Genomic DNA, 23321 nt, shown 5'->3' with positions numbered 1-23321 from the left:
AAAAAAGGCTGCGGTGTAAACACTCAGGGTTTGCACTGTTAATTAATGCACCGTAAAAGTGCTTATTTCTGACACTGACTGGCTCAGATTGTGATAAAGGATCCTTTCATATGTAGAAATTTTTGTAAGATCGTTTTTGTTGATCCAGAAACAGCTACGAATTGGCCATCGCCAAACCCACCAGACTTTGTTTAAATAAACAGTAATTTTATCAATGTTAATAACACTTCATTCAAAGTCAGCATAAACAAAATAAAACACATAAAACCATCTTCATCTTTCACTTTTCCAGCAATCACCAACTTTGCTTTGGTAAAAATAAACCATTACTTAAACCATATAAACGTGAAAATATGAAGCTTTTGTACTTGTTTAAATTATTGTTTATGTAAATGGAGTCTGGTGGCTTTGGCGAATTTTGGGGCAGTTTCTGGTTAAGGACTATCTCTGTAGTGATTCTTTCCATAATGTTGTCAGATTCTTAAAATGATAATCCAAGCGTGTCAGAGACAAAAACAAATCTAAATTGACGGCAGCATTCTTCGAGTGATTACATTGCAGCCAGTTTTGCAGGCTGGACTGCAGCCCTGTCGCTCAGTACTGCACCAATTTTAAAAATTGTTGTTCCCATTAGTCACTTAGACACAAGAACATGGGACAGTAGGGTCCAGGTTGATTAATAATAATTGGTGACATGGATCACAGTTCGCCGGGGAGAGTCGCTCATTGTTTTGCAAGTTTACTGTTTTAGTTCAGTTGTACTGCTGTCAACAGAGTGGTTTCTGGATGCCGCAGGCAGCTGGCGAACATTGTGGAGCATTTAGTAGCTCAAGAAATATATCTCTTAGGATATATTTAGTACTAGCTATACTAGTATTAGTACCTAGCTCACTGATCTGATGCTAAAAATGCTTCAGTCTTTTGAAAGAATCATCACTATTGCTCCACAAGGACTCAATGCACAAACCTGCAGTTTTTAATTTAGTGACAACAGAAAATGTAAACGCTCCGGCCTGTTCTTTTTTGTTCTGATACTGCCAACATGCAACCCCATTCTGTGGACAATCAACGAGGTGCTGTTTTCGATTACTAATTGTTAATTCAAGTGATTGAATGCAATAAGCTACATTAGATCCTGCAGCACTCTGTCTTTTCAAAAATTATAACAATACTGGTGTTTCTTTTTTCTGACAAAACTTTGTTTGAGTAGCCGTCAAAGGCTCTGATCACAATGCTCACACTTTGCAAACCTGCAAAGATAGAACAGATGTTTGGGGCATTTTTGGATTTTCTTCATTTTCTGGTATGCAAATGTCTGCAAGGGTATTTAAAAAGTCTATCGCCTGTGTTTGTATTCCTGCACTTTTGTGGAGTCAGCACTTCTTGCTCATGGATAATACAGTGTTAACTTGGAGGCAAAAAGATTCATGCTGGTTTCAGCCCAGCACTGCTGTGTTGTTTACAGTTTCATCAGACACATCTTGTGTTTGTTTTTCTGTTTTTGTCAGATTGCGCGTGACTTCAATCCTAACTGGATGAGTGCAGTGGAAATCCTGGACGATGACAACTTCCTGGGAGCAGAGAATGCATTCAATCTGTTTGTCTGCCAGAAGGACAGGTGAGGAAAACAATCAGTCTTATTGTATGCACAACCCAAATTCCAAAACAGGTGAGACGCTGTGTAAAACCTAAATTAAATGCAATTATTTGCAAAGTGGATCTATAGGCAATTGAATACAGTACAAAGACAAGATGTTTAATTAACCTTTTTGTGAATATAGACAGATTCTGAATTTGATGCCTGCTCCAAAACAAGTTGTTACAGAATCATGTTTACCTCTGTGTGACATTATCTTTTCTTTTAATATCGCTCAATAAGTGTTTGGGAACTGAGGACACTAATTGTTGATGTTATAAAAGTGAACTTTTCCCTGGTCTTGCTTGATATAAGATTTCAGTTGCAAAACATTCTGGGTTTTCTGTTGTTGTATTTTGTGCTTCATAGCGCACCATATATTTTCAGTGGGAAAAAGGTCTGGACTGCAGGCAGGTCAGTCTAGTACCTGCACTCTTTTACTACGAAGCCACCCTGTTGTAACACGTGCAGAATGTGTCCCATTGTCTAGCTGTGATAAGCAGGGACGTCCCTGAAAAAGACATCATCTTGATGGCAGCATATGTTGCACCAAAACCTGTATGTACCTTTCAGCATAAATAGCCTCTTTTACAGATAGAGATAACGTTATAGGGCCGCAACGAAGTCCTCCCTTTATACCTCCTCTGCACTTTTACACCGAACCAAACGATGGCGGCATCGTTCCGTCGCGGTGTGTGACTATAAACTGCATCGCAGCATCCCGAGATCAACAGAGCCATGACAAGCGCGACATTTAACACACGAGCATCCACCTCAGTCACTATCATTTATCATCTCTGTTACATGGCAGCTGATCTCGTCCTCTGTTCAGAGAGTAAGGAGGTGCCAAATCTTATGTTTTTCTAGTGTGTGGACAGTTATGGCTGCTGTTCTTCTTCTTCATACTAGCCGCTATACTAACAGCTGCTATTTAGATCTCCCGCTGTGGGTTCACGCATGAACATGTTGTTAAAACTTCACACTTGTGCTGCTCATTTCAGCGCTGTTACTACGTCCGATTGCGGGCAGTGTAAATGCGGCTTGTGGTGCCTTCACATGCCATGGGTAACTTTCACATGCCAATAACATCACAGATGGTTTGAGCTTTGAGCTGGTAAAAATCTGGATTATCCTTTTCCTTTTTAGCACAAAGGATATGACGTCAAATTGCTTGTGACAAACAATTTGAGATGTGGACTCGTCAGACCACAGCACACTTTTCCACTTTGTGTCAGTCAGTCTCAGATGAGCTCGGGCTCAGAGAAGTTGGCAGCATGTCTGAATGTTATTGATAAATGGCTTTCACTTTGCATGATAGAGTCTCAACGTGCATTTGTGGAAGCAGCGACCAACTGTGCTGCACAAAGGAGTGAGCGATATGGTTGTAAAAAAATCACAGTATTTCAGGGTATTTTTGTGATGACAATTTTCTTTATGATATGCCAAAATACTGAAAAATATTTATTTATTATTATTATTAATTATTTATTTCATGAACATACCGTTGCAACAAAATAAGTGTTGTTTTTTTTGTTGGTTTTGTTTTTTTATGTTCGATTAAATGTAACAGTTTGCCTATAAATTTTCAGTGCGGAGACAGTTGCAATATCACTTTCAGCCCTGCTTTTTGGTGCCCTGTGTATTGGTATGACATCAACTTATCAGCAAGCTGGAATATTTCCAATATCACAATTTTTTTATTTTTATTTTTTACAGTTTTTCTTTTATTAAAAAAATGAATCATCATAATCCTGAACAATATGATAAGGCACACCCATAGTTGCAAATCATTGCAATCTATTTTTGTTTACGTTTTGCACAGCGTCCCTACTTTTTTAGGCATTAGGGGTGTAAGTAGTGAAGTGCAGTGAGATTTTCTGCACATGAATTCAACCTTTCGAGTAATAATTTCAGCCCCTGAGCCTCTCCTTTATGGCCAAAATGACAAAAGTTTCTAAATGACCTCTAATATGAGTCCTCTCTTCACACTGAGTCCCGTGATGCTTCTTAGAGCAACATCGCTGATACAAATGTGGTTTAACAGCATAGTGGTTCCATTTGTTTTGGAAATTATGAGTCATCTTGCCACTGAGCTTTTAGCTGCTCGGCTTCATTTTCCACTTTAGTCATTTTCTATCCGACAAGTGTTGATTTCATGCAAAAGGAAGAAAGATGTGGTCTGAAAGTGAGTGTGTTACATTAATGCCACCGCTTATTATCCACCTAATACATCAGGTCAGACCACTCAATGCTTTTGACCTTTATTTTTGTATCGCTTCTCTCTTCACGTTGCTCTCTCCACTTCATCTCACCCTCTTATCCATTACCGCTCTATCATTTTCTGACCTTTTCCTACGCTTCTGATGACTCTGCCCCTCTTGTTGTTTTTTCTTTTGCTTAATCGATCACACTTGCCCCCAAAAATCTCCCACTTTGCCTTTTGACATCTTTTTCTCTTTGCTTTTTAAACTTTTCATTTGCTCGCTCCTCTTTCTATTTGCTCCTCTCTTGACCCTTCTGCCTCCCACATGATCCCTCCTACAATGTTTGTAACCCTCCCTCTACCCTCTTTGTATTTCTCTCCCGCCGTCAGTGCGGCCACCACAGACGAGGAGCGGCAGCACCTGCAGGAGGTGGGGGTCTTCCACCTCGGGGAGTTTGTAAATGTCTTCTGCCACGGCTCGCTGGTGCTGCAGAACCTGGGCGAGAGCTCCACGCCCACCCAGGGCTCCGTGCTCTTCGGCACCGTTAACGGCATGATCGGTAGGCACACGGACAATTTCACACTCAAAGAAGCATTCACACACACACACACACACACACACACACACACACACACACACACACACACACACACACGTACGTGCAGTTTTTCATAACCCACATGCCACACAGTTTTGAGTTTTTAAAGGGTTTAATTTGACCTTATGTGTTTATATTAGCCTCTTAAAGGACTGTTTCAACATTTTGGGAATCCTCTTTTTTTTTGCTTTGAATTATCCCTTTGAAAGCTAAGCATATTTGACTACTTACCATCAAAACATGGAAAGAAGGCAATGAGCAACTTAAAAGGGAATTATAAAAAAAATCAAGAAATTAGTTGCAGGAAAATGACTTGGAGATTTGCAACAAACAAACAAACAAACATATTATTTTAATAATTATAGTTATAACATAAAAATATATAACAGTTTTCTGGATATTTTCACATTTTTTAAGATAATGCCCTCTCTTTGTGTCTCTCTTTAAACTGAAACTAAAACAAAATCAAGTCATTCTTTTGTCACCTTTTCATAATTTCTTGCAGTTTTCTGACATCTCTTGCCAAGTTGCTTATTGCATTTATTTGCTCCAAGTATTTAAAAGAAATTAAAACAATCTTCCCAAGTTTGAACGGTTTAAATGCTCGTGAAAAGAACACAACATAAGAAAACTGACATCGATCCAAGTTTCAGAGGGCTGACGTGATGTATCGTGTTTATTTAATCTGTACAAATCTAAAAACAAGAATCTGAGGTTTAATGGGTATGGCTCATTTTTGGCTATTTCTTTGCTGGGAGCAAACACTTCCTTGGATCTGTTTTGGTTGCTTGGTAACTGGTCAGAGCCAAGACACAGTCCAGCACATAATCCTCCATAAAACCTCGAATTGTACAGATTAGACAAATAAGATGCAACATGCTTTCGAGGTGCTGGTCGGCAGATTTGGTGAGAGCCGGGCTAACTGTTTCCCTCCGTTTCCAGCATGGATGTATAAAGATAACTGGATACAGTGTTGGAGTATATTAATATGAAAGTTGCTCAGTGGTGCATGAAGCCAAAAAAGTCAAACGACTTCTAGTGTTAGACTGAACTCACGATCGGTGTTAAACTAATTGCTGTCTAATATCGGTACCTAAGAGAACACCTGGGTGAGGCGCCGGGTTCAGACAGAAGGTGGAAGCACCATGACGGCACCCTAGAGCCAGGAAGCCGCCCAAAAAACGACGCGAGCGGCTTCAGGGCTCTCTGCTGCGGTCTCGGTGGACCTCTGTCGGCTTCTCAGTGAGGCAAAACTTTCTCTGCAGCACTGATAGTTTTGACCTATCTGATCTATCTTCTTTTTTATTTTGTTTTAGGAATACTCTAGCACCACTGTTGTATGTTATTGTGTTTTTTAAACTTCATACTCAGCAAGGCAAAGCAAAGGAAGTTTATTTATATAGCACCAAAAGTGCTTTACAGGGGCACAAAAATCATGAAATACAATAATAGAATTAAGAAGACATTAAAATTACATTCAATTGAAGAAAATCAAAGAGAGAGAGGGGAAAAAGTGATTAGGGTGAGAGAGACGAGCAGACGCAGTCACACGGAGATGCTCTTTGTGTCATAAGAAAAGAGCATAATACCTTGTTGACTGCAGCTTGTTCAAAAATAATATTTTTGATATAAGCCTACAGAAACGTGCTGTTACCAGAGTCCTATCACTGGCACCTGTATCAGTTCAGGTATAAACGATACTCGACCCAAAGTGCTTCGTATAAAATGACTCCAGTGATCAGCACTGTGTTCCACTGATATTGTTTTTTCAGGGCTGATACCGATTATTACTAGTCAATTAGACCGATAACCGATATTTGGAACCGATATGCATTTACACTAAATTTGGAATATAACAAACTCCAACACAAAACTTTGTTTAAATGCCTTTGGCAAATGTTTAATGAAAACTTTTAACATCATATACAGCAGGTTCACTGCAACTTTTCAGAAAAAGCCAAGTGAAAATTTAAGTAGAAAGTTAATCAATAAAAATAGCTCCCTGAGTTTTTACACAGTAAAAGTTCCTTCCATGCTGACGCTTTCTTTGCACTTTTTAATTAAATAAATTTGTCAGCAATCATTAAAATATAACGCTTATACAGATAATTGGCAAACTGCCAAATATTTGTTTTTGGCCAGGCCGATAATCTGTCGACCCCCTCTGTGTGGCCCGTAGAGCAGACAAACTCGAGACTTCTGGCAGCCGAGCAGCAAACTAACCAATTTATTGCTCCTCTAACTTAAACGTGGATAAAATACAAAAAAACTGTGCAGCTTTTCCAAACTTAACAACTGATGTTAAGCCAAATGGATCAAATTCTTGGTGTTGTGAAACTCAAAATAATATAACCAGCTTATTTACAGACTTTTTTTTTGCCACGGAAGTCTATGGGAAAAATATTTTTGTGCCACATGGCGTATCACAACGGACATCATCGCAGTGTTTGGGCATTACAAAAATCAGTGTCAAAGCCCGGCACGCTGTCAGGGGCGCTGTTTTTTTAGCCTTTGTGCAATGTTAACCGACAGGTGACAGAGATTCAATCTTCACATCTTAACTGCCAGCAAAATAAAAAGCATAATTTCAAAAAAATGTCAAAATTTTCCTTTAAAATCTTTTTACCCTTGAATTTTCTAACAAAGGATTAGTTCAGCTGAATCACAAAAACAGCGTATTTTCCCTCTTAATCTCTTGTAGCATCCAGCCACAGAGACAGTTTATTTGCTTTTGTTTTGTGATATCGGCTGCTGAGACTTCTGCCTCCACCTTGATTCAATGGAGATGAACAGAATCTAGTTTGAGGATCTCGCAGTGTTGAAAAATTACATTTGAAAAGCTCAGCAGCAGCACGTCTTTTTTTTTAGAGACATTGTTCCTGTTCCTCTGTGAGCAGTTTTGTTTTTATTTTCGCAAAAAGTATTTCACAGCAGCATCAGCAAACAGCTTCCAGTAATCAATTCTAATTTTAATCATATTTTGTTGTAAAATTTACAGAAAAAAAGCGATTATCAGTCTGCACATGTGAAAAGGAAACATCAGCACGAGCACTGAGTTTTAATAGTTTAATAGTTCACCACCAGTTGTCAGTTTGAGGCTGCAGCGCTGCACAGAGACGATTCTCATTTCCTGTATTTCCAATAATCAGCCGACTGCAGCAAAGAGACCTCAGTCCAATTAGAGAGTACACAAACTTTTGTCGAAACCATTTATTCAGAGCTAATGTTTCCATTTCAGAAAGAGAGAAGAAAGGGAGAAGAAATCATAGTCGCACACCTCATTACTCAGATCTAAACTAGTAACTTTCAGGCTGGCTGTAATGATGACACAGATGAAAAATAGGCGACGCGCATCGTTTGGACACGAGTAATTTACACCACGCGCCCTCACAGCGCCAACAACACATTATTTCACCTCAACACCTTCTGCGAGTCTTTGAAAAGTCTCGGAGGAAAGTTTAACGGGAAATGAGAACCACCATCGTACATCCGAGTAAAATCTTCCTGCAGTAAAACAAAATGGACTTCAGAGAATCTTTTAACTCCTGGAGATGGTGTGATATGAAAGATGATTTTGGGAAGACGCTGCAGGACAAATGATTTTTCTGTCGATCAGCAGGTGGACGAAGTTCTAATAAACTTATTTTGGTCTGTTCTTGAAAACCTGGATATTAGCTGCAGGCAACATGGACGAAAAAAAATCTGATTATAGATTGTATTTTACATACTTATATGAACCCTAAATAAAGCGTCCCAAAAGATAAACTCTTTAATCAGAATATTACTTTTTTGATTTGTGCAAAGTGGCTCAGCTCACCGTCAAGGGTCTAATCTTCCTGAAATATAACAAATTTAGAAGTGTTTTTTTCCCAAACATAAATGAGAAAATTCAGTTATTCTATACAAAAAGTATAGAATGAGAAAAAGTAGTTTTGCCTAATAATACAATTAATGTGGAAGTACTTTGAAGTAATTTGAAGCTACATGTTACAGATCGGATACCACAATTTCCTTTTTCTTTTTCTTTTTTTTTTTTTGCTCAAGGTCTCGTTATTAACATTTAGAGTAATACAAATACAGTTAATCACAAACATTATTGGAAAAGAAAATTACAATACATGCCCCCACCCACCGCCCACCAACCACATTACAATTACATATCAACAAATTCAGTGTGACAGTGATAGAGGGTAAGACACAAAATAAAACAAGATTTACAAAATTTGATAAAAAACAAATAAACAGAAAAATAAAGTCACAAAATCATAATAATAATTATAATAATAAATTACAAAAAATACAATCAGCTGAAACTAATTCAGATTTCTGCAGCACGCAGAAAATTGACTGAGAAAGAAAGAGAGCACACATCACGCCTGTTTTAAAAACTTTAGTTTTCGCATTGATTTAAAAATTCTGCTATCAGTTTATAAGGCGCTGCATGCCGTTGCACCAGACTACATCTCAGAGATGTTTTCAGTTTATGAACCACAAACACCCCTCTGATCCTCTCTGACTCTTTTTTTTAGCTGCTCCACAGAGTTAAACTAAAACATCTGGTGATTCTGCTTTTAACCATCATGCTCCAAAAACAGCCTGCTGGAGGATCTGAGAGGAGCTGCAAATATTGACATTTTTAAACTAAAAACCTATATTTTTTGTCTGGCTTTTATGTAGTGTCTTACTATCACAAGTTTGTGGTTTATACTTATATACTTACTTTGCTTATTTCCTGCGTTGTTCTTGTTTTTGCTTCTTTAATCAAACTCTGAAGCACTTTGAATTGCATCTGATTGGTGCTATAATAACAAACTGTGACTGATATATGAGGCATTTTTATTCTAACTGGGCCGTTATTCTGATTCTATGTGAAATATTAATGTCCATGTAGATCTAAAAGAAATCTGTCTTCAGTCCATCCTGATTAAACCTTCATGTAAACTATTGCTTGCACTTTTTTACAGTAAACTGATTCACCTTTGCAACATAAAGTGCGTAGTTTTGATTAATGACACAGTAAGATGGAGAGAAATGAACTCAGCGAGCGGTTGATTACGCCTCGTTTGTCACATTTTCATCAGCTGATTAATCACAAGCTCACAAGTAAACAGTTAATTGTAAAGAATTTAAATAATTAAATATTGCAAACATCTTTTAGATCTAGCTTCTAAAATGGGATAATTTGCTTCCTTTTTCCTGCTTTGTATCACTTTTTTAATTGATCATCATGATGGACAAATAATCAATAGATGTAATATAAAAAATCCAACATTTGTGACAGGCCTTTTTACAATTTTCTTGACATTTCATAAGCAAAACAGTGAATCCATGAATGCAGAAAATATGCAAGAGATTGCGTGATAATGAAAATAATTGCTATCGCTCATCTAACGTGCTCCTTGCAGTTTGTCCTTCATATGCAGGGAAACAAGCTCTGTGTTACAAATCACCCTTTGTTCTCGAGTCTGCCTGTTTTCTGCATACTATCAATGTCAGCGCAGATTATTTCCCCGGAGCATCGCAATAATGCAGTCACTGTCACAGAAGTTGAATATTTATCATAGCGGAGAGCACGTTAGACTCTCAGAGCTCTGCGACTCTCCACATTCACAGAGATCACGCTCAAAATAAAACATTTTGGAATGGTCTTGAATTATTAAAGTGTTAAAATCATGCCACTTTACTAAAATAATCGCAGAATACTAGCATGAAACTTGTATAAGGAGGAGTGAAGTCATACTAATTATCTTTTTATTTATTTATCATAAAGGCTTTATCAGTTCTGTGCTCTGTCCCTAAAATGTTCCTTCTTGCAGATGATGAAATCAGAAAGTACTGACCATCTGCTGCAGGATCTGTTTTGGATATTACACTTTCAAAAAGTTGTGTTGTTGACAGATGTGTGCGTGTGTGTGTGTGTGTGTGTGTGTGTGTGTGTGTGTTAGGTTTGGTGACGTCCCTGTCCGAGGGCTGGTACAGCCTCCTCCTGGACCTGCAGAATCGCCTCAACAAGGTCATCAAGAGCGTGGGCAAGATCGAGCACAGCTTATATCCTTCATATATTTGTACTCACACCGGCCATCTGTCACTACCTGCACTGACAGCTGTGGCTGTAGGCAGGAAACCAGGAGCGTAAAGTGCCAAAGCAGTGATCGTTACTTTAATTGGCTTCCAAACGTTTTGGATAGAGATTGCATGTATTAAACATCAGTAGTAGTGGCCTCTCTACCCTATTATAAAATATGATTTGTTTGATATAGAGCATGAATTAATTAAGTTTTTAAGCAAAAATGGCACTAGTTCAAGCTTCATGAGTGGGATTTGTTTTGCAATTTTCTTTAGTCCTTTACAATCATAAATTAATTATATTTAGGTTTCAGATAGGGATTTCCTGATCTGATTTCAAACATTGGACTCAGAGTCGTTTAGGGCATTGTTTTTGGACTGGTCAGGAATATTTAGCTCATAGAGCCTGATCCAATGCTTTGTTTTATGTCAGCTTCACTCAGCTGTCTCTGTCTGTCCCCTCTGCTAAGCTCTCCTGCGTTGGAGCAGTATAAATTATATAAATTGTCTTGTTGTTTTTTTTAGCCACTGCATGAGACTCGCTTTGGCGTTTCGATTTTCCCTCTCTGCCTCTCACAGACACACACACACAAAGCAGGGCTTTTGCAGAGCTCCAGACTGTGACTATTTAGTCTTTATTGTCTTTATTTTGCCCTTTTGATAGGACAGATTAACACTTTGAAACCTTAGAAAATTGGTTTGATTTCTTTCAAAAACATACGGAGAAGGCAACAAGAAATTTAACAAGACATGCCCCAAAAATTCACAAAAGAATTAGTTAAAAAAACAAAAAAAATAGATGGATACTCAATATTAAATGACTCAGATTGGGGGCAAAAAACGTCCCTACACTCCGTTTATTGATTTATCAAGAAAATAATCAGTTATGAAAATAACTGTTGGAACAGGCTGGTGAGGTAATTGTTATCAACTGTTGTTGTTTTAAATTTCAGAAGCTTTCGTTGCAGATATTATGTGTCTTTTCAATATTTGTTATGCAACCTAAAAAGTTGAGAATTTGTAGAAAACAGAGGGATTGCACCCACAGCCCAGATAAACTGTATCCCGTATTATAATACCTTTAAAAAAGTATTCTTCATATTTTGCAATCATAACATAAAGAATAGATAAGCTTAAATTCCAGTTTTCTTCACGTTCAGCCGTACCAAAGCTTGAACCTGACTGACTCGAAACACCAGCTGTGTGATCGTCTGAACAGTGCTGTTTTTATCAGACGCCCACACATCACCGCTGAGTGTTTGTTGATGGTGCCTGAGGTGAAATATGCGATACTGTACCTCGAGTGCGACCCTCAGGCGAAGCAGCATCCTCTTATTGATTTACCTTGACTCCGCTGCACCTGGAGGTCCTTCCACACGGAGCGAAAGACGGAGCAGGCCACGGGATTCATCGATGGGGATCTGATTGAGAGCTTCCTGGATCTCGGCCGAGCCAAGATGCAAGAGGTCGTCAGCACTCTGCAGGTAAGAGCTCATGTTTGTCCACCTCAGTATCTGAACACTGTATGTGGACACGATGAAATGTGATCCTTTGCATCTTTTTTTTTATCCCACGTCGATGAAAAAAAAAGATCTGGACTTTCTCCAATATTGTGACTGCACTAAGTTAATTTGAGGGGCATTAAGCTCTAAGCTTTACTCAACAGCTCTCTCGTTGCCAGGTTGTTAGCACAGCTTGTATTGACCTCTTAACAGACCCAAATATGAAAGTTTCCTTAAAAAGACTGAGACATAATCTTGTTATTAGAGCCCGGACCTCTGCTCCAACAACAAGCTTATCTGGTGAAGAAGCAAACTAACACTGTTGTCATTTGGCTCGCAGAAGTGTTGAACTTTCAGAAACCCTTAAAGACAGTTTCATCTGTGGCTCCTGTGCTGTTTGAGCGCAAACTGGGAATAATTTTTTTGGCAGGAACAGGTGGCAAAATCACATTTGGCAGATAAACAAACAAACATATTCTGCTCTGTGTCTCTATTTACTCTCATGGCATTTAAAAATAAAAAAATCACACTTTTAGCTCATAAACAAAGACTGTTCCTTGATTCCCTCTCAAGACAAGAAGATAAAGACAGTCCACATTTTTTGGATGATTTCTTTGCCAGGATATTTCTGATGAAAGCAGATATTTGCTTTGGAAATAAAATATGTCGCAGCATTAGTTGCTCACTTGCCTTTTAAAATAATCAATTGTAGGCTGCTGCTCCGGCTGGGTAATCGATACCTTTTAAGGTATTGACTGAAATAAGCAAGTAGCATCAAAGCTTCTCCAGTCAGTCATGATCATTTTTGTACAGAGATCTAGAAAAGAAATTACTATTTTTTCGGTTTTGCTTGCACTCAATCACCACAAGCATTCTTTGATTTAATCCAACGTGTGATTTGCCCTCTACTACAGCAGATACAACGGGGTGAGCAATGAATCGAACATGCTTGATGTTCATTCATTCAAACCTTTATTTAAGACTCAGAAAATCAATTGAGGGAGACCCTCATTTCCAGTGATGCCGAGCATGAACAAAAGACATTAAAAACAATCAACAAGCAAACAAACAGCAGTTAAAAACAATTAAATTCAATTAAAACAAGATCTGAAATAAGGCATTTGAACAGCCGTAATGGTGGAAGAGTGTCCAAGTTTGTGTTTTATGAAAGGACTTTATTTCAAACATCAAGTATAAATTGTCTTCCAGCAAGAGACTCGCTTCAGCATTTTGTTTTTCCCTCTCTCTTCTACAGCTCTCTGCATCTCACAGACACACACACAAAAAGTAGGGCTTTTGCAGAGCTCCAGACTGTGACGATTTAGTCTTTATTGTCTTTACTTTGGCTTCATTGATAGGACAGATTAACACTTTGAAACCTGAGAAACTTGGTTGTATTTCTTTCCAAAACATGGGAAGAAGGCAACAAAAAATGTAATGACATGGCCGCAAAATTCGCAAAAAAATTAATAAAAGAAATACCTGAAAAAAAGGCAATAAAAAACAAACAAGAAAATGAATTCCTTCTTTTTATTTTATTTATTTATTGATTTATTTTTACAATTTTTTAGGTAATTTTCTTGACACCCTGTACTAATTTCTTTCAATTTTTAGGGCATTTCTTGCCAAGTCTGTCATTACTTTTTTCTTTTTCATTGCCATTGCTGTTTTCCAAAAAGCTTGTGAAAGGCACCTGAACAAAAGATCATAATCAGAGTTTTGCTATTAAGCTTCTCTATTAAATAATGATCCGAGTTATCTACAGAGGGTTACGGTGTCTCACTCCCCCTCTCATGCTGTGCATCGCTGTAGCTTTAAGGCAGCAAGTCAAGATGGAGCGAAGAGGCAGCGGAGCACTGATAAAAGATCATTTAGAAAAACTTGGCAAGATGACTCTTTTGTTTTTGTTTATTCAGCTCTTAAAATCATATTAGCTCACAATAAATGAAACGAGGCGCCGGGTCGTTCACCTGGTGGAGCGTGCACCCCATGTGGCGGCAGCTGGTTTGATTCCAGCCCGCGGGCCTTTGCTGCTTGTTATTTCCTCTCTTTCCTCCGTTCACTGTGCAGCTGTCCTTTTCAATAAATCATAAAAAAATAAAGTAAAACTAAAATGCAACCAAAAAATATTTTGGAGCACATAGGCTACCTCTCTCTTTGCACTGGATCTAAGGTGTGACATGAGCGAGTGGAGGGCTTTGTCTCGGCGGTGGAGGCTCACTGTTTGTCCTTTAATTCCAGATCGATGACGGCAGCGGCATGAAGCGTGAAGCCACAGTGGACGAGGTCATTAAGATTGTGGAGGAGCTGACAAGGATCCACTAACCCCGACCGCCATCCAGACCCCCGCTGAGTGAGAGGAGGTGTCCTGAGGAGAAGTGACAGGCAAAACGACGAGGAAGGGAACGGTTTGGGCTTTGCAGATTTGTAAATAATTATAAATAAACAGTGCGTGCATGTTCGTCCTTCAGACTTCAGTGATTTGTCAACCGTTGAGGTGCTACACGGCGAGCGTAGCGCTCTTCATTTAGAGTCTGTGGGCGAAGTGTGTAGCATCCTGTTTGGACAACAAAAGACCAAAGTAAAGACGTTGGTCTGAGTGTGCTTGAGTGTGTGTGCGCATGTGTGGTTGCGTCCGTGTGGAATAATGTGTGACTATAAATAGGAAAAACCAGAGATTTTCCTCACCAAAAACGTTCTCTGGGATATCTGTGACCGTGAACAGGCAGGTCGGAGCAGTTAGCAGATCCTCTCACACCCACAGTTTAAACCCGACTGACTTACACTTTTCAAGTTTAATATTGAAGTCTGGAGTCGCCACGCTGTAAGAAAAAATGAAATGAGGAAAATGATAGATTTATAGCTATTTTGTCTTTGTGATGTTTTCTTTGTTTATTCTAATAAACTTTGCTTTAGTACTGTTAACATTCATGTCTACGTTTTTCTGTTCTGACATTTAATATTCTCAAAGTCGGGCTCCTCCCCTCGTATTACAAATTATGGCAACTTTTTTTTAGTAAATATGTCATTTTTAGACACACTAGTGCCTAACTATATCAGTTGATTCAGGGTGGCCATGAATTTTATAAAAAGTCTTAAAGTATTTTATTCATTAATATCAAAATAAGACCTTACTTAATATTAAAATAATAATATTATAAAAGCTTTAAAAGTCTTAGGAAGAAGGATTTGTTGCATTGTAAATCCCAAAATAATTAAATCTAAAAAACAAACCAAAAAAATGTTTTCTTTAAAAAAGCTAAAGCATTCTTTTAAGTGACAAAACTGTTTTCTTTAAAAATCCCCAAAAATTATTTTTAAAAAAAGACGAATTTTTGTATACCCAGTAAGATAAACACAAAATACCGCCATTTAAAGTTGTTAAATTGTTAAGCCAAAATTTTAAAAAATGTACGTCCCTCCCCAGTGCTAAAAAAATTATTTGAAAATTATTTGACATGCCAGTACCTTTTTAAACCACTCTCTTTCCTCTCATAAATAATAAACAATCCCATATTTATATTTAATCATTCAGTTCTAATTCTGTTCTGATTAAATTCATTATTTTTTAAAATAAATATTTTACAAAACTATTATACACTAATAAAAAAGAACTGTTGAGGAAGTCACGTTTTTGTCACATTAAACATTTGGGCAAAATAAAATAGTCCTTGTTCAGTTTTGGTCATTAGAAAAACTCTGAGGGGCATCAAAAAAGTCTGAAGAAGTCTTAAATCTAACTTGTTTTAAGCCGTAGGAACCCTGCTTTAAAGTTCAGTTATTCATTTTGCTTCACGTTAGTAAACTGTCTTCATGCCGCTCTCTGCAGGTGCGTCTCCTGCAGTCGCATCACTGTTACTCGCCACCTGCCACCTGCCACACAGCACGGCTGACAGGTGTTCACACGTTCACGCTCTCTTTCAGTTTTGTCTTTGTGCTTCTGTAAAGCTGCTAGTTGTGATTATAAAAAATCTCAGTGTTGTAAAACTAATTAACCTTGATTTGATCTGTGTCTCAATGCTGTGTTAAATCCTTGAAATTGAAGAAATCCGGCCTGGAAAGTCTTGGAAAAGCTGTCTTGATTTTGATGTTAAAGGTGTAGGATTTATATAAAAACATTTTAAAGCACTTAGGCTTGACGCCTTCTGCAGTCGCTGCTGTTCTCCTCGTTTATCAAATTAAACAGGACCCCGGGTCTGGTTACAGTTAATGCAGCTTTGGTACTGAAACCCACGCAGCCATAACGAATATCAGGCATCAGCAGATCAGTTTATGTGCACAAAAACACACTTTGTCGTCTCGTCAGACCTGCTGAAATGCTGTGTTTTTACTGTGCATTGTTTTCTCTAGCACCTCATTAATTTTTGGTTGTATGCATTTTTCTTTCATCCACACAAACACAGTCACAATGGTAGATGCCAGCTCTCTCAGTCGAAGGTATCACAGGTTTCACAGACTGAAATACTGGCAGGGTGACAGTGCAAACCAGCTTCAGTGGAAAAACTCTCCGCACCGTTGCATTTTTCAGACAGAGATTTTTTTGAAGCAAACTGGACAGAGACTGGCAGTGGACGTCCTCTGCCAGTTCTCCTGAGCTATTTTTGTCCTCCTGTCACCATCCTGAGGCACACTGGCCTTTTTGCTGCTCTGGTGGTTTTTTACTTGGCTTCCCATTCACACCATTTGTTTGCGTCCTCACCTGACCTCCCGTTTACACCCGTTCTCCCGATTTTAACTAGAATTAACGCCATACCTCCACGCAGCAGTCAAGTTTTCTGACTCAATGTCTCCCCTTCTGCTCCTGAGATGTGACCCTGAGTAACATCCAAAAAAAGCTTTTGAACATCATGATGTCACACTTTAGTTGACCTTTGACCTTTCGCATATGAACTGTCATCACTCTGTTATTATATCCTTGAAGTGGCTAATCAAAGTCCATTTTTTAGCTATCTGAGGTTAGGTGAGGAGCTACCGACACACAGCTTTGTAAAGGCTGCATTAACTCAAGCTGAATTTATTACCGAGCTCCGGTTGACTTTTCAAATTCAAACGTAACAATTAAACAGAGATGCGGTCGAAAAACTGTTGCACTCCGCCATCTAACCCTCAAACAAAGAAAAAACACTCCTCTTTGACGGCTACCTGTCAGCGCTTTCATGACCAGAGAAACCAGGTGAAGTGCACGCGTCACACAGACACCAGGTTACTCAGGTCATTCAAGATTAAAAATTAAGACATAAAAATATTTATTAATCTTAATTAAGTGTCTGAAGTGATCAATTTAGTGATGCTAAATAAAGGTATTTAACTCAAATATTCATTTCAACATTTTTATATCTGGCAACAATCCTATTAAACATTCGCATGAAATTTTGTCATAAATAACTGAGTTATGGGCAAAAACATGTTTGATGAAGTCACTGTGACCTTGACCTTTGACAGGTCATTGTTGAGTCCAAGTGGATGTTTGTGCCAAAATTGAAGAATTCCACGTGTTGTGATATCGTGTTCACAAGAATAAGACAGACGAGGTCACAGCGACTTTGGCCTTTGACCACAAAAAGTTTTAATCAGTTCATCGTTGAGTCCAAGTGAACGTTTGTGCCAAATTTAAAACAAAATCCCCCAAGTTGATGTTAAAATGAAAGATAGATACTTTATTTGTCCTCGTGGGGAAACTGGTTTGCAGCAACAATCACGTGACATTTTCTTATCAACATAACAAAACAAAAAAATGAATGGCTTGTGGGATAAAGGACAGTGTGGATGGATTTTTGTAAAAACGGGGGCAGTAACGTTGTTTAGATGGGAGCGGGTTAAATGAGGAGGCCAGAGGATGCCTCTTGTCACCCACAATGATGTTTTCCTTTTTAATAATAATATTGGATTTATAAGGCTGAAAAAGATGAGGCTGCAACGTCCTTGACCTTTGACCACCAAATTCAAGTTCATTGTTGAGTCCAACTTATTAAAAATGATTATTTTAATGAATACAATCGCCCTCTTTTCATCTTTTTGAAACAGAGATATTCCAATATTGAAACTCATACAGAAAAACATACTGAGATTCTCATTTTAAGGCTTTATATAAACTAAATGCAGTAACTTTTGTGTTTCCTCACTCTGCAGTTATGCTTTACCAAGGTCACACATTAATTCTGAATGTCGATACAGGACGACGTACACTTGTGTTTCCACTCAGCGTTGCTAAGAGATACAATTCAGATTCAAAATAACACGTTATCGATTCATATATCTGAAATCTTTACCCATTTTTTTGCTTAAATCAGCGACCATAAGGCCATTTCACACTTCTACTGCAGGGCACAAAAGACGTCTGCACACAATTAGGTTCAGAAAAATATTCAATTTCTCTTTTTCTCTTCAAGGCAACGTTTAGATCTATAACATCTGCCCTTCACTCTGAAGCATTTTTTGCCGTGGTGTGTGCACACTTGGTCCCTCTTCATTTCACACTTTCATCCTTCCAAAATCCAAATGTGAACTGCAGTGGTCAACCCAGAACTCAAATGTAAAACATCATATTCGGCTGTTGCTCTACTCTGGTGCACTGGTGCTTTTTAAAGACATTAAACCACTAAAACCTTGGCTTCAAATGCAAAATATTTCTCTAACATTAAATATTCATGACTTAAAAAGCAAGAATTGAAGTTAAAGTTCAGGAAATAAACATCCCGATGTATAATTTTTAGAGGTAAGAGTCCTAAACTCAAAAATGCTGCAAATGCTCATCATGAGTACTGTGTTGGATTCAAGGACGATTTAAAGGTGCAGCAGTTCAGAGACGGTTGTGAAAGTTTTTTCTGATGTAAGAAGTGAAGATTTGTGAGACTAGTGGAGCTTGAAGGAGGGATGACGGCCAGACTACTGAGAGAGCCACGGCATTAAAGGGGTATTTCAAAACATTCAAACTGGGGCTGTATGAGGCACTTATCCATAATCAGTGTATTATCTGCAGCAGATGGCAGTCGGTACTTTCCCAGTTTGGAGCAGCAGACTGGAGTCTGATGTGGAGGCTGAGCAATGTCCTGCTGTGGAGGGGTCTGCCACAAAATGTATTTTAGCACCCTAAAAATAAATTTATATCAGTTTAAGTGTATGCTATGTTGAGAGTATTTTCACTGCTTTACCTGAATGTCAGACAGTTGTTATATCACTCTCTTCAAAGCCAAACTCCTGTAAGAAAAACAGTTATTTAACATCACTGCACTCTAAAAACAAACTGTTTCTCTCAACAAAAAAAACCCGGCTTATAATAATAATAATAATAATAATAATAATAATAATAATAATAATAATAATAATAATAATAATAACAATAATAATAATATTTATTATTATTATTATTGTTATTATAATTATTATAATTATTATTATTATTCTAAACATATTTTTATTAAATTGTTGTTATTTTTTGAAAAAAGGCATTAGGTCCTTTTAAAGATTTGGATATATGAGATATATTTCAAGAAAGCACCAAAACACTATATTTTCAAGTATGATCAGTTTAGAAACCAACAGACCTCATTTTCATTTAAATATCTTGCCTTTCCATTATAATAAAAAATACTGATGACAATAACTTTATTTATATAGCACCTTTAAATAGAGTTTTGACAAGCACGACAAAAATAAGGTCAAAACAAAAGAGACAAAACAATGCAAAATGCAAAATGTCAGTATAAATAAATACAGATAAGAAGAACAAAAACAATAAAAGCAATAAAACAATAAATAACAACAGGAATAAAATAAATAAAAAGATGACATCACATAAAAGTAAGTTAATAAAAATGGGTTTTAAGAAATGATTTCAAAGAAATGAGTGATTCTGCAGTTATATCTCCTCAGGCAGGTCATTTCAATGGCGAAACCACGGTCACCTTTAGATTTACGTCTTTACTGTAACGGCCAGAGGGGCCCCACCTGAAGATCTGCAGCTGCAAAGAGGAGCAATGTTTTAGTAATGTAGCTTGAGGCCAGACCAGACAACCTTTAAAAGTGATCAGTAAAATCTTAAAATCAAATGTGAACAGAGAGATTAACCTTTAACTTCACCCCAAAGTATTCCTGTAATTTCAAACATTTGAACAACAGCAGCACCATCACACTTTAAATCATGCCTTTAAAGCCGAGCGTTCCTGCGTACGAAGGTTTTAAAGGGAGCACTCATCTCACCGTGAGTCACTTTAGGACTTGTCATCGCAGGAAAAGCACAGGTGGAACTAATGATATTAACAACGGCTGAGCTGAGTGTCTCAGGAAGCCACGCAAGCGAGCCCTCATCCATAACGCCAGGGTCCTGGAAGTCACAATTAAATGGGTTACAGCAATGATTAGTGTTATTATTTACACCTGTGCTTCTTGTGCCGTGACGTTTATGTTCCTCCCAGCAGGACTGCATTGGCTTCAGACTCAGAGGACGATCAGTAAGGGAACATTTCCATTTATTTTTCATTTCTGGGATTAACGAGCTTTAAGAGTTTTCACCTTTTGAACTCTGCAACAGAACTGGTGCCTACATGGGTACTTTTACTCATTTTGATGCCATTTCTTTGAGTATCTTCAAATGCTTCATATTACTAAACTCTGCACAACCTACACTAAAAGGTTATGTAAGTCAATAAATCATAATAAGTGAAAAAATCAGAAAAATGTGTCATTTAAAAAAAGGAAAATCAGACATGTTTTTCCATCACATTTTACAAAATACAAACATATTTTTTCCATTAGATTTTCAAATGGAGAAACATAAAATATTTCATAGCATTCCTCAAGTTATTTGAAATACTTATGTTATTTAGTTTTTGAAATATGCACATTTTAAGAGAGGAGTGCAAAGGTGTTTTCTGGTGCTGGTGCATGCTGTGGGTGGGCAAAAAGGCCGTAAAACAGTACAACAATATTTCAGGGTATTTTTTGTGATAATGATGCTCTTGATGACATTGTAACCTTAATTACTGTGCACATTATAGTTTTTGGCTTTTTAAAATTAATTCAACATACTTTTTATGTGTTACAGAATACTCTGGAATGATTAGCGTTTTAGCACAAATAATTCAAGTTAAGTTGCTTTATTACATACACTAATAAGTCCTGTCTCATTAATACCTTCAACTATTATTTTATTTCTACATTTTCATGTGAACTTTGGCCTCAAGTGGGAGTAACTATAGTTTGTAGCTGCCACTGTTTTGTGGGGACAGTTGTTAGTGTAACAGACTCAAACGTTAAACGTTAACGTGCTGTAGCTGAGTGAACAGAGAAGCTGGATTTCTTCGATTTCAACATATTTTGGTGGGAATAAAAGAAGATTAAAAGAAGAAAAATTGTAGCTCGCTTGTTACCCAGGTGAACGCTACTGAACAAGAAAGTAAGGATATGATATGACAAGATACTTAAAAATTATTTAAAAAACAAAACAAACATAAACATCAGTAATTTCATGACCATGCAATTTTCAGTTTTATATAGAAGAATAAATGTAACAGTAAAAATGATCTCTCATTTCTTTAGCTTGTAAACAACAACAGTAACACGTAGCTGAAAAAACTTAATAATAACCAAGATTCAGTTGCTGACTTGCATATTTCTGGCCTCAAATGTTGAAATGTTGAAACATGTTTTAACTTACTGTTTAACTGTGATATAAGATTGTTTTTATGCTGGCAGTTTGTCACCCACCAGCAGGAGAGTTTATTGGTCTTGTGCGGGGCAGTGCATTCTGGTAGTTGTAGTTTTTGTCTTTCTTGAGCAAAAGTGTCCTTTTTCTCCGTTTCCTCTGGTTATGTACTATATCAGTTATTTATTTGGTTACTCAGCATTTATTTTTTCCTGGTTTGTCTTCCTCTTTTTCTATAAATAATGTAAGATCATAGATATTTGATGTTGGGTATGTGAGTGTAGGCATATATGTTTAATTAATAAGGAAGCTGGTTAATTAAAAGTCATTGACTTATGGAGAAGGCGTGAAATTAAACAAGTTTGTACTTCTTCTCCCTCTTTTTTAATATGTAAACCAAACCATCATTTGTTTGACACTTTGCTTTATTTACTTCTTTGTCTGTAAATATTACATTTTTTTTCTCTGTCTGCTTGTTTGTCAAATCATTTCTTTACTTTCTTTTTTTACGTTTGAAATAAATCAAATTAAAAAAAGAAATAAATCGATGTAGCTCAAATTAAAGTATTTTTATCTTTCTACTGCAAGGAAGACAAGGAACGTTTCCCTGCAGATGGCCTGTTTGTGAACTTAAATCATAATTATTCTTATCAAACATCATGTACAGTTCACCAGATTTCTTAACACCCAACAGAAACTTGCAGGTGGAGTGAGCTGTGTGACTTATTAGCCATTTCCACCCCCACATTTAGTGCCATACAAGTTCAGGTCTCTTCTCTGACTCTCAAAGTATTGAAAATCATTAAATGGGAAGTTTATTATAACAAGTTTGATTCGCGCTGGATACATGGAAAAGAGCAAATTAAAACACATCCAAAAATAACTGCTGCGAGGCGCGTAACACCACAGATGGGTCATATCTTCCCGCGTAACAGGCTCTAAGGGCGGATTTCACTTCAAAGGGGGAGAGGGGAGGTCAGCCATGTAGAACCACCTCTGGGAAATGTCCGGTACAGCCGCCGCTGATTAAACCGAGCTGCTTCACCGGAGCAGCTGGCAGACTGAAGCAAATAATTTCCCTTCAGATTGTTTGACGTGCAGTTGTCTGCAGAGTTTCAGCAGGTGTCATGGAGTCGGCTGACTGTTTTCACTCAGGAGTTTCTTTTTTTCCACCTCAGGCTGTTCTGGCTCTGAGCTGCATCTCTCACATGTTTTAATCTTAGTGAGCTGGAGCCAGAGGACCCTTTCTGGCCCTCCCCAGCACCCACAGGGACTCTTTGATGTCAGGGGCCCAAAGGTTTAAAACACCCTGTCCCCAAAAGACCCAGCAGCCACGGTCAGTGTCTTATGATTAAATGTCTCTTTCTCTTAATTTATCTCATTATCTGTGATGGTTGTAGTCTGATGCAACTCACGCCTGATCACTCTCTGGCAGTTTTATTATGTGTTTTAATAAATCATTTTACTGGATTGTTTTTGAAAAGTGATATTAAGATACAGCTCATTAGCACAAGTATCTGGCTCCAGGCTTCACTGTCTAAAACAGATGTTGAGATTCAGACTCCCTAAAGGTTCTTTTGCCCATTCCAGTGAGTGTTATACAGATACAATTTAAGGTCCGTGTTGAGTAAAAATGAAAATGTGTTCTGACTGGTAGTCTTTATAATTGGCC

At 37.7% G+C, this 23321-nt stretch overlaps 1 protein-coding gene across 1 annotated transcript in view; it reads left to right on the top strand.

Annotated features, from left to right (window-relative positions):
- Positions 1-14931, top strand: part of ddb1 (damage-specific DNA binding protein 1) — a 68903-nt gene extending 53972 nt beyond the window's left edge. The window contains exons 23-27 of the mRNA XM_042490512.2: positions 1509-1618; positions 4230-4399; positions 10384-10486; positions 11865-11988; positions 14248-14931. Coding sequence (XP_042346446.2) covers positions 1509-1618; positions 4230-4399; positions 10384-10486; positions 11865-11988; positions 14248-14331 — 591 coding nt within the window. The 3' untranslated portion in view covers positions 14332-14931. The remainder of the gene's footprint in view (positions 1-1508; positions 1619-4229; positions 4400-10383; positions 10487-11864; positions 11989-14247) is intronic.
- Positions 14932-23321: the final 8390 nt, after the last annotated feature.

This window comes from Plectropomus leopardus, chromosome 1, assembly GCF_026936395.1.
Source record: "Plectropomus leopardus strain MGB_pleo_1.0 chromosome 1, ASM2693639v1, whole genome shotgun sequence".
NCBI classification, from domain to species: domain Eukaryota; kingdom Metazoa; phylum Chordata; class Actinopteri; order Perciformes; family Serranidae; genus Plectropomus; species Plectropomus leopardus.
Note: the sequence above shows the minus strand (reverse complement) of the source record. Positions and strands in the feature narration are given on the sequence as shown.